Raw genomic sequence first — 12162 nt, forward strand, 5'->3', positions numbered from 1 at the left:
TTTCCCAGAAACTCTCTAGTTGCTTGCTCGAGCCTTGAGGTTACGTACAAGGGACTGGGGAAAGATCTTTGCCTGAGGGAGAAAACACACACACAAGACATAGTTCTTTTTACCACCTTCGGAGTGCCATACGCGGTGCTCAGAGACGGAGGTGCACTGTTTTGGTGTTTCTTGCTGGTTGACTTGAGCGTCGGAGTGCAAACGGCCGCTAGAGCGCCCTTTTGTCCTCTTTTTGCAGGAATCCACAGGCTACCAGTGGGAAGGAGTCCCTAGCTAATGGTTGAGGTCGCGCGCGAAGACGTCTCAGTCAACCGGACGGAACATTTGGCGCCCACCGTGGGGCCGATATAAAACATCAGTCCCATCACAAGTTCGAGAAGATCTACCAAGTTGCAGTAACGTTGGAGGAGTTTGGAGTGACAATGGCCCCCACCAGACGAGGTACCGCATGCGCTGCTGAAGAAGAAATGTCCATGCAGCAGGTCCTGGAGATAATGCGGGGCTGCAGGATGATATGGCGGATTCGAAGATAGAGCAAGAGCGCATGCAGGCGGATCTTGACGCCTCGCATGTGAGAAACGACGAAATCCGTCGTGTGAATGAGGAGTTGCGTCGGAGTCTGAGGGACAATCAGGTGCAGCGCGAGAACGAAGAGGCGGAGCATCTCACTCCACCAAGGGAGTTCTCTACTCCCTTCTCGCAGGAGATCCTGGACGCGCCGATCCCCAACACCTTCAAAGGACCTAAGGCGATTTTCACTGGGATGGAGGACCCCGAGGCGCATCTCACGACGTTCCACACACAAATGGTGTTAGTGGGCGGTTCTGACGCCGCAAGGTGCAAGCTTTTCATGAGTACCTTGACAGGAATGGCCATGGATTGGTTTATCAGCCTTCCTAGCGGCCATATCACCTCGTTCCAACAGCTGTCCCAGTTGTTTAGAGAGCAATACCTGGCGAACAGGGCCCCGCCGCCGGTATCTTACGATCTGTTTGATGTGAAGCAATACCAAGGGGAGAGTTTGAAGGAGTATATCAACCGGTTCGGGTCCCAGGTAGTGAAAGTGGGCACGACGGAAGAGCCCATGATTGTGTATGCCTTTAGGAAAGGCGTATGTCCTGGCCCTTTTTGCGAATCTATTATTCGCAACCGACCAAGGACTTTTGCTGAAATACGGCGTCGGGCGGTGGAGCATATCGCCTCTGAAGGAGAGGTGTGCGAGAAGCGCACCAGCGTGGTACCTTCGCGCCCGAGAGCGCAAACGCGGGTTCAGCCCGTCATGGTCAATGAGACCACGACGGGAAGAAAAAAGCCAGAGGGGAGACGCCCCTATGAGACCGGGAAACCCCAGCCCAGGGGTCCAGCAGGAGGGGATCGCCCAGTCAGAAAGAGGGCGAGACCGGCGAGATATAACTTTGTGGTGGAGCTGAAGGACTTGATCGTCGTGCCCAATATAGCCGAGAGGCTGAGGCGACCGGCGAAGACTGACAAGGTGTTAGGGCCACGGAAAGACTCTTGGTGCGAGTTCCACGAGGCTTTCGGTCATCACATTGACAACTGTATCTCGTTGGGTTATCAGCTTGATGAGCTGGTGAAGAGCGGGTTTCTGAAGGATTATGTCGCAGAACCCGCCGCGGCCGCCGCCCTGCCGGCGCCAACAGAGGAGCAAGCACACGAGATGCCTGTACTTGGCGAGGTCCACACCATTGCTGGAGGTTTTTCCGGCGGGGGACCCACCGCCTCCCAGCGGAAGAAATACGCGAGGGGGGTCAATTCCATCGAAGAGAGAATCTCGGGTGAGCCATGGGAGTCGGACCTCGTGTTCACGAGAAGAGATCTCCGAGATGTGGTACCCCACGACAACGACCCCGTTGTCATCTCAGTCGTCACAGCCGGAAGAAAGGTGCACAGAGTGCTTGTCGACCAGGGAAGTTCGGCAGACGTCATGCTCTTGTCGACATTTAATAAGTTACAGTTGTCCCCCGACCTGTTGAGGCCCTACACGGGGTGCCTGAATGGGTTTGCGGATAACCAGGTGGAAGTCCGGGGTTACCAGGAGTTGAGGACTACGTTCACGGATGGAGAGGCCTCCCGTACCGAAAGCATCCGGTACCTGGTCGTGAATGCCAACTCCGCCTACAATATTTTGCTGGGCAGGCCGGCGTTAAACCGTTTGAACGCGGTGTCCTCCACACGCCACATAAAGATGAAGCTGCTGGACCTCAGTGGTAAGGTGATAGTCATCAAGTCAGACCAGGAGGAGGCAAGGAAATGCTATGAGAACATCCTGAAAACGAAGAGAGGCGTGTTCATGGTATATGAACGTTCGCCGAGTGCGGACACGACGATGATTGAGGCGACACCCACTGGGTCGAAGCCTAACGAGGCCATACCGGCGAGGGCGACGCCCGAAGCAGATGCACCCATGGAGGAAGGCCCTGACGACGCGGCGCCCGTCGAGGATGGTAGCAGGGAACAGCCAGCGGCTAACGCCGTAGAAAGGGAGATTGGCGGCAAGACGTTCAAGCTAGGAAGTTTGCTGAGCCCAGAAGAACGGGAAGGGGTGGCAGAAGTGATTTCGCGCCACCTAGATGCCTTCGCATGGTCCGCCTCGGATATGCCCGGCATCGACCCCGATTTCCTGTGTCACCACCTCATTATGGACGCCACGGTCCGCCCCGTGCGCCAGAGAAGGAGAAAGTTCAATGAGGAGCGGCAGCAGGTGGTGAAGGACGAAACGCAGAAGCTGTTGAGGGTTGGCCACATCAGGGAGATCCAATACCCTGAGTGGCTTGGCAATGTCGTCTTGGTGAAAAAGGCGAATGGAAAGTGGAGGATGTGCGTGGACTTCACAGACTTGAACAAGGCGTGCCCAAAGGACTCGTACCCGCTGCCCAGCATCGACGCCTTGGTAGACAGTGCGTGATGGAAGAGGGCCCAAGCTCACCACACTATGAAAGCCAAAATACTAAGACTAGCTTCACAAAGGAGCGTCTAGCCTCTCAAAGGGAGCGTCTAGCCTCTTAAAGGAGCGTCTAGTCTTCCAAATGGAGCGTCTAGCTTCACAAGGGAGCGTCTAGCCATGGCTACATAAGGAGCATCTATGAAGAGTCCTAGACCGTCTAGCTTCACACACACATGAGCCAAGCTACGGTTTAGGAAAAGAAGGCTTTGTTGCATAAAGGCCCATTAGGGGTACTTAGTAGATAGGATAGTGTAGAAAGCACTTTGTGAAGGAAACATTCTAGAAACTAGGTTAGTGTGGCCGGTCATTGCACATGGCACATGGCTTAGGTTTTACATTTAATTTGTGGTTTTCTTTTCCTTGTAATGTAGCTTATCATTTACGTCCCAAACTAGCCTATAAATAGGAAGGCTAACTCATTGTATTTGGCAAGTTTAATTGAGTATTGTTATGCTGCCCATTTTGTGCACTAGCTTTACTTCTCCTAGAATTCTAGGCTATAAACTTCAATCCTTCACCTTTCTCCCTTGAGCTGGCCAAACCTCTCAAACCCATACTCATCATGCACCTTCAAAGCCAACACAACTCCTAGGAGGGCTTTGTTTCACTCACCCATTGCTTCCGCATCATTTTTCACTACTTTGATTCAAGAAGAACACATGAAATGCCATCAGTGCATCCGGCAGCAAGGTGCTGAGTTTCCTGGACGCCTTCTCAGGGTACAACCAGATCAAGATGCACTCAAGAGATGAGAACAAAACTGCATTCATGACTGAGACCTGCAGTTACTGCTATAAGGTGATGCCTTTTAGGCTGAAAAACGTGGGCGCCACGTACCAGAGGTTAATGGACAAGGTCCTGGCGCCCATGCTCGGGAGGAATGTGTACGCCTATGTAGACGACATGGTGGTGGCGTCGCAGGATAGGGCGCAGCACATGGCGGATCTGGAGGAGTTGTTCGTCACGATATCCAAGTACCGCCTCAAGTTAAACCCTGAGAAGTGTGTTTTCGGGGTAGAGGCCGGTAAGTTCTTGGGTTTTATGCTCACAGAGAGGGGGATAGAGGCGAACCCCGACAAATGCGCAGCGATTATCGCCATGCGAAGCCCGACGTCGGTAAAAGAAGTACAACAGCTGACAGGGCGGATGGCGGCGCTTTCAAGGTTTGTTTCCGCCGGGGGAGAGAAGGGGCATCCATATTTCTAGTGCCTCAAGAGAAACAGTCGCTTTGCATGGACTGACGAATGCGAAGTGGCTTTCATTAAGCTAAAGGAGTACCTGGCGACGCCACCGGTCCTCTGCAAACCGGTAACGGGCGTGCCCCTCCGGTTATATTTTACTGTAACAGAGCGGGCTATCAGCTCTGTGTTAGTCCAGGAGCAGGACCAGAGTCCAAAGCCCATCTATTTCGTGAGCAAGGCATTACAAGGAGCTGAGACGAGATACCAAGCGTTGGAGAAGGCAGCGCTGGCGGTAGTGTTTTCTGCCAGGAGGCTCCGTCATTACTTCCACAGCTTCACGGTGGTGGTGATGACAAACCTCCTTATACAGAAGGTGCTACAGAAGCCTGACGTGGCGGGAAGAATGGTGGGTTGGGCGGTGGAACTGTCAGAATTCGACATCCAGTATGAGCCTAGAGGATCCATCAAAGGGCAGGTATACGCAGATTTTATAGCGGAACTTTCACCCGGAGGTGAGCAAGAGGTGGAAGTGGGCTTGCAGTGGCTGCTCTCGGTTGATGGCTCTTCCAACCAACAAGGGAGCGGAGCGGGAATAGTCTTGGAGGGACCCAACGACATACTGATTGAGCAGGCCCTGCGCTTTGCCTTCAAGGCAAGTAACAATCAGGCAGAATACGAAGCCCTGATAGCAGGAATGCTCCTGGCCAAGGAGATGGGCGTGCAAAACCTCCTGGTGAAAAGCGACTCCCAGCTGATTACGGGGCAGGTGTCGGGTGAGTTCCAGGCGAAGGACCCACAGATGGCGGCGTATCTGAAATACGTCCAGTTGTTGAAGGGAGCATTCAGCGCTCTTGAGCTGATACATGTCCCGAGGGAGCAGAATGCCAGAGCTGACCTGCTTGCAAAGCTGGCTAGCTCAGGCAAGAGGGGTAGACAGAGGACAGTGATCCAAGAGACTCTCAAAGCTTCGCGTAGATTCGTGGAAGACAACAGGGTGGATGTCCTCCAGATTTATACAACAAGGGGAAGGCCGAGGAGTCATTGCTCTTTGACCCAAGATACGCAGAGGGTGCCCCGCATCAGCACGTACGCCGATGTGCCCGAGGGAGAGCAAATGCAGGTATGCGTTTTGACCGAGGGAGACACCTGGATGACGCCCTACAAGCGATACCTGGCGGATGGGGCTCTCCCAGTGGAGCCTGAAGAGGGTAAAAAGGTCAAAAGAAATGCCGCAAGATATACTCTGGTGGATGGGGTGTTGTTCAGGCACGGTTTCACTCACCCTATCTTAACATGCGTAAGTGGCAACGAGTGCACCAGGATAATGGCGGAGCTACACGAAGGCATCTGCGGGAGCCACGTAGGGGGAAGGTCCGTAGCCTCCAAGGTAATACGCGCAGGTTTCTTCTGGCCAACCGTAAAAGAGGACTGCGCACGACACGCCCAGCGGTGCAGGCAATGCCAAAAGCACGCCGACTGGCACAAGGCGCCGCCAGAAGAATTGCGATCCATATACAGCCCGTGGCCTTTCCATACATGGGGAATCGACATCCTGGGCCCGTTCCCACTGGCAATCAGGCAGATGAAGTATTTGATCGTCGCCATCGAATACTTCACCAAGTGGATAGAGGCAGAGCCCGTAGCACAGATCACTGCGCACAAGGTACAACATTTTGTGTGGAAGAACATTGTGTGCCGCTTTGGCGTACCTAGGCGTTTGATATCCGATAACGGGACCCAGTTTGCCAGTCAGCAGTTGAGAAATTTGTGCGCTGAGGTAGGAATCAAACAAGTGTTCGCATCGGTTGAACACCCCCAAACCAACGGACAAGTGGAGTCAGCAAACAGAGTTCTGCTGAGGGGGTTAAAGAGAAGGTTAGAGAAAGCCAAAGGGGCGTGGGCGGAAGAGATACCAAGGATTGTATGGGCATACCACACCACGCCCCAATCCTCTACTATGGAGACGCCTTTCAGTTTGGTGTACGGGTCGGACGCGATGATTCCGGTAGAAATACATGAAAGCTCACCACGTTTTCAAAACTTTGTGGTGGAGGAATCCAATGAAGAAAGGCGGGTAAACCTGGATCTACTAGACGAGGCCAGGGAAGAAGCCAGAATAAAAGCTGAAGCAGTGAAGAGAAGAGTAGAGCGACAATACAGCTCTAAGGTAAAGCCACGGCAGTTTCAGATTGGCGACCTGGTTATGAGGAAGGCTCACCCATACGAGTTGGAGAATAAGATGTCCCCCAAGTGGACCGGACCCTTCAAAGTTACCGAGGCTAAGGGCAACGGTTCATACAACCTAGAGACCTTGGAGGGGGGTCCCATCCCACGCAGCTGGAATGCAGCCAACTTAAAATTTTATTTTAGTTGACTTATATAAGCAGCCATGTAACAGTTTAGTTGAAGGGGACACTCTTTTTCCCTCTCGGGGGTTTTTTAATGAGGTCACCCGAATAAAAGAAAAAACAAGTTTGAGAAAAAGTCGTGCCTTGGTTTTCAGCCTTTACTTTTCTCCGTTTGAAGTAGTGTGAGGCGTGAGGCGTCGCCAAGTCAAGGCGTCGCCTAGGTGAAGGCGTCGCCAAGAAAGAAAGTGTCGCCTGAGTACAGGCGTTGTTAAGAAACGTGTGCAAAGTAAAGCGGCGTTGCAAAAAATCAAGTATGGTATAGAAAAGTTGATGTTACAAGCAATGTTTGATACAAGTGGGCGTAATGCGGTTAGGGTAAATATTACAACTCATGCAAATCACAAAAGAGCCACTTTTCAGTGGCCATCGGAGTCAGCACTGGAGGAAGATGAAGCCCTGATCCCAGCCCGTAGAGCTCGAGTAAGTCGTGTCCTCCTTTCTTGGTCTACTTTCGAACCTGCACCAAGGGAGATAAATGTGTCAGAGACACCATGAAGCAAGACATGCACAGATAGAAAGTAATGACGGCCGAAGTTTCTAGGGCAGTGACTCTTACATATGTACTTTTCGAGAGTTCCAGCGTTGAACTCCAAGCTGATCAAGGTGGCGGAGTCAAAACTTCCCGCCTCAGCAAGAATCCGGCAAGCTATTTGATCACTTGGAGCCAGCTTCTTGAAGGGTTTGGTTTTGAGGGCCCTCACCTCTCTCACCCAGTACAGAGGAAAACCATCCAGAGCGGTGGGAACGAGGTCAGTGCAGCAAATCTTGAAGAACCGGCCTTTCCACCCGGTGAATGAGTTTTGGAAGGGGGTTAGGAGAACTCTCCCAGGAACGTTGCTGAGAGTTACCCAGAGGTTGTGCCTTTGCCTCTTCACCTCAAAGAAGTGAAGAAAGAGGTCAACCGAGGGTGCACAACCCAGAAACCCGAAGAGAATGTCAAAGGCTTTGACAAAGGCCCAGCTGTTGGGGTATAACTGGGCCGGAGCGGCATTGATCTCCGTCAGCAGTTCCTTCTTGAACCGGGAGAAGGGCAGGCGCACGCCGATGGTCTTGAAAACCACCTGGTAAAAGTAGAAGAAGGGGACCCCTTCGTTGGCCCGTTCGTCTCCACATACTGGCTCCCCTAGAGTGCAAGGGAGCACAACATTGTCGTCATCATGCCTCCTCGCGAAGGCACGGTGATCATAGGAACATGAATCCCCTTTGTGTTCCCTTATGGCCCTGGTGGCGAGTAAGCATGAGCATTCGTCGAGAAGCTCACTCGAAGCCCAAGGGTACAAGTCCTTGGGATTGACCCTGGGGGAAGTAGCATGAGAAGACATTCTTTAACAAGATCAGGGATTGTCAAAGGCGTATGGCCCGCCGGTAACGCAAGAGTCGAGCGATGGGAGCGAACGCTGGAAGAACCCTTCGTGAGAAGAGAAAGGGTGTAAGAAGAAAGGGTGCAAGAAGAAGGGGTGCAAGAAGAGAGAGTGTAAGTAGGGTACGAAGAGTGCAGAAATGGTGAGAACAGCTTCAGAGTTTGAAGAGTTAAATAAAGCGGTTAGAGCACCAAACGACGCAAGTAGAAGTATGGTAGTTAGAGCATTGAACGACGCGAATGGATGCACCGCACGATCGAGCCACGTGGCAGCAGATGGAAGGATGGCCCTGGCATCCCTGGTTAAACTCAGAACACATCGTATCGACGGAATGCCCAATGGTACGATGCGCCGTCGAAAATGGATCAGGGGCACAGTAGGAGTCAGGATCAAATCGAATGACTGAACGTCCCATCAGCCATACAAGGAGTGCCACGTGGATCAAGTCGAATGACTGAACGTCCCATCAGCCATACAAGAAGCGTCACGTGGATGGCACGGGGAGAACCTTGAGCTCTTCGCTGTCCCCAGGCGTCGACCAAGGCCAAGGTCAAAGTCAATGTCAAGGTAAGGACGACGCCCAAGGCGATGCCAGCATGAGACGCCCAAGGTGTCGCCTGGAAAGACATAAAGGGCGACGCCAGCGTGAGACGTCGCGGGCGTCGCCCACCGAAATATCAGCGAGGTTGGCTCCCCGATACCCACAGGTAGGAAGCAGACTGTGGAGGGAGACGAAGTCGAAGAGGGCAAAGTTAGTTACTGGCGTCACCTCCCCGATACCCACAGGTAGGAAAGACTGTGGAGGGAGATGAGACCGCCAAAATGCCAGCGAATCACTGACAAGGCGTTCCCCGATACCTATGGGAAGGAAAGACCATGGAGGGAACGACCCCCCCCCCCTCCAAAACACTCGGCGTTTCAGACACCCGAGGACGACACGGCGCTGCTGTAGCAGGCCTCTCCTTAGGCGTGGGCGTCGGGCGTTAAGGGTCAAGGAAAGGACCGTTTGGGTGTTAGAGATACCTCGTGGACGATACGGCTCCACTAGGTGAGCCACTCCATGGGCGTGGGCACTGGCGCGTGACCTTTCCCGAGCATACAAAGCTGCCCAACGAAGTGGAAGAAGCGGGTACAATACGAGCAAAACAACCGAAGCACGCGAAGGCAAAGAATGAGAGTAAGATCGCACAGGCAGAATTCTATATCGCGAAGGCACGAAAGTAATCATACAAAAACCCAGAGTTGTAACAAGCGTGCAGACAGTTCAAAGAATTACAAGTTTAACAGAGAGAGTAAAAAACGAAGGTAAAGTGTAAAAGGAGTAAAAGCTTGAAAGGTAAAGGTGGCGGGTGAGAGACAGCGATTCAGTCATCCAAGTCCATAGGCACGACCTTCCCGTCGACGACATGGTGTGTGGGGTCGCAGTTTGAAATATTGATGCCAGGGTTCTCACAGGACGCCTGAGTCAGAGCCTCTTGGAAGCCCTCTTCAAACGCGCCCGCCATCTCCCCAGTCAATTCTTGGACCTCCCCCTCTAGTTCCGCAACCCTAGAGTCCTTGGATATCAATTGCTTCTCCACGCGGAGCTTGTTAGCCTCGGCTTGGAGAAGGCTCAAGGCTTCAACCTTCGCAGCCAAGGCGTCCTCTCTCTCACCTAGCTTCTGCCTCCAAGCAGCATCCAACTCTTCAAGTTTTCTTCGCTGCACTTCGGAGGCAAGAGCCGCCTCTTGGAGGCCAATGTTTTGGATTTGGTATGAGGTGAGCTGGGCTAGTTGATCGGCATGCGCCTGTTCCAGTTCTCGAGCGTACGCCTCAGCCCCCTCCCTACCCTCGTGGGCCAGTTTTAGCAAAGATTGGGAAGCCTCCTCCTTGAGCCCCCATTTTTGTTTCTCCTCCTTCAACGCCCCCACCTCTTGTCTCAGCTTGCGGAGAGCCTCCCTCCCTTTGATAGCATTTCGAGCCTGGGTGCGCCACTTGAGTGCCACTGCCAGAAATGCCCCCATATAATAAGGCATGCCTCCCCCCTTTTGAGGATCAGTTGGCGACATTCCTTCGGTGAAACCCTGCGTTAACTCCCTATGGACGGGGCGAGGAATTCGGGGTTTGCGGGAAGTCGAAGCAGGGACTGGTGCAGGAGGGGCGGAGCCCGAGGCCTGAGTTGCGTCACGATGCAACGGCAAGAGCGCGGGAACCGAGTCAATCCTTTCTTCTCGTTCCTCGTGGGCTGGTGGAGGTGGAGGTGATGCAGCACTTGGAGGATCGTCCCTGAGAGAGCTCCCACCACCGGGAGACGCGGCTGACGAGGCAGGAAGGCCTGTAGCCCTCCTCTTATGGGAAACCAGGGCAGGGCCCGAGTCTCCGCTATCAGAGTCTATCACCAACACCCTTTTTCCTTTGTTGGGGCATGCTGGGGCAGGGGTCGACGCCATGGCTAAGGGAACCGCGGCAATGGGAGGACGAGAAGCAGACGGTGGAGGAGTCGGCAGGGAAGCGACGGTGGGCACGTCAGAGGCGATGGCGTCTCCACCCTCTTTGGCAGATTTTGCCTTCTTCAAAAATTTGGCAAGAGCGAGTTGCCTCGAAGAAGTCATCACTGAACCTGCAGCAGCGAAGAATAGCAGAGGAAAGATTAATTCAGATAAAGCAGAAGGGGAGTTCTGTGGCCAGACACACGCAGATAACCACAAAGGGTTCAAGCAAGCAAGTGAATCCGTATAACCACAACAGCTAATGCAGTATAAATAATCAAGGGCAGATACCGAAGTAGGTAGAGAGCCCATGGGCGTTGAATTCGTTTGCGATGAGTTTGGCGGTATCGAAGACTACCCCCAGCCCCGCCAAGGCTTTGCACACGTCCCGATCGGCTGGGGCGAGCTCATCCAAAGCCAGGGCCTTCATGGTTATGGGCTTATCCGTCCAGTATAGGGGAAAGCCCTCTAGGACAGTAGGATCGCGCTTGGTCGCACATACTTTGAAGAACTTCCCTTTCCATCCTTTGAACGAATTTTGGAAGAGCATAAGGAGGATGCGCCCGGCGATGCCAGAAAAGCTCATCCATAGGCTCTTCCCCTGTTTCTTTACCTCGAAAAAATGAAGAAAAACGTCCATGGAAGAGGGGACACCCAGATATCCGCAGAGAATCTGAAACCCTCTTACGAAAGCCCAGCTGTTGGGGTGGAGCTGGGCTGGGGTGGTGTTTATCTTTGTAAGCAGTTCCTTCTCAAAGGAAGTAAGAGGCAGACGCAGGCCCACTCTCTTGAGTACCATTTGATAAAGGAAGAAGAAGGGGCTTCCCCCAGTGTCTCTTGAGTCCACACAAACGGGTATCCCAGGTCTCACCCGGCATACCAGGACGTGGGAGTCGTGATTTTTATGGAAGGCGTTGAAATTGTAAAGCGCAGGGTCCCCCCTGTGGGCCTCCACGTCCTCAACAGAGTTTAGGGTGGAGCATTCGTCGAGGAGATCGTCGGGGGCCCAGTCATACTCACCTTTATAGTAAGACTTAGGGAGCGGGGGAGGCGCGGCGGTCTTAGTTTTCGCCATTGATGCAAGAGCTGAAGATCAAAAGAGAAAAGAAAGGGTTCGGAGAAAAAGGGTTGGGAGAAGAAAAGGGGAAGAAAATGGAGGAATCCTAGGAGAACCCTACCCACACGAGAGAAAAAAGGAACGAGAGGAATGAAGAAGCATACAAACGATATCCAAAGAAATGCAGTAACATGGACAGTCCCAAGCAGTTCATGCATTAAAGGGAATCATCAAGGAGAGGAAAAACCGTACCTTTGGGGGTTGAAGGGCGTGGAGAGCGGAAGCACGAAAGAGCAGGGGTCGCGAGAGAAGGGATTCAAAGAAGATGAACAGTGAGGAAAGGCAGAGAAAGTGGATGTAACAGTGGTTCCAAGCGCGGGGTTTGGGTAACTTAAACGTTACGAGGAGCGCGAGGGACAACAAATGGTGACCGTGCGATGGTGCCACGTGTTGCAGGATTAAGCGCTCAAGGGGAGCGCAAGAGGTTCTTAAGGATGACCGCGTGATGAACCACGTGGCACGCGATTAAGCGTGGCCCCAAAAAGCGTTGCTTTCCCCGTTTTAGAGGATGTCCAATCAACCATTAAGAGCACACCAAGGGTTCAGAGAGCGTGACGTTAATGGTTTCAAGGTTGCTACGTCAGCAAGAATGACACGTCACTGGGTGCCACGTGGATGGCGTGGGCGAAGCCTTAGTCTTTTCGCTGAAGGCAAGTCATCAG

At 53.0% G+C, this 12162-nt stretch overlaps 1 protein-coding gene across 1 annotated transcript; it reads left to right on the forward strand.

Moving 5' to 3' along the window:
- The first annotated feature begins 514 nt into the window (after window positions 1–514).
- LOC137824712 (uncharacterized) lies at window positions 515–2232 on the forward strand. The gene is made up of 2 exons (XM_068630383.1): window positions 515–1849; window positions 2158–2232. The coding sequence occupies exons 1-2, from the start codon at window positions 515–517 to the stop codon at window positions 2230–2232; spliced, it is 1410 nt and encodes a 469-aa protein (XP_068486484.1).
- The last annotated feature ends 9930 nt before the right edge of the window (window positions 2233–12162 follow it).

The sequence above is a fragment of the Phaseolus vulgaris genome, chromosome 8 (assembly GCF_000499845.2).
Source record: "Phaseolus vulgaris cultivar G19833 chromosome 8, P. vulgaris v2.0, whole genome shotgun sequence".
In the NCBI taxonomy this organism is placed as follows: Eukaryota; Viridiplantae; Streptophyta; class Magnoliopsida; order Fabales; family Fabaceae; genus Phaseolus; species Phaseolus vulgaris.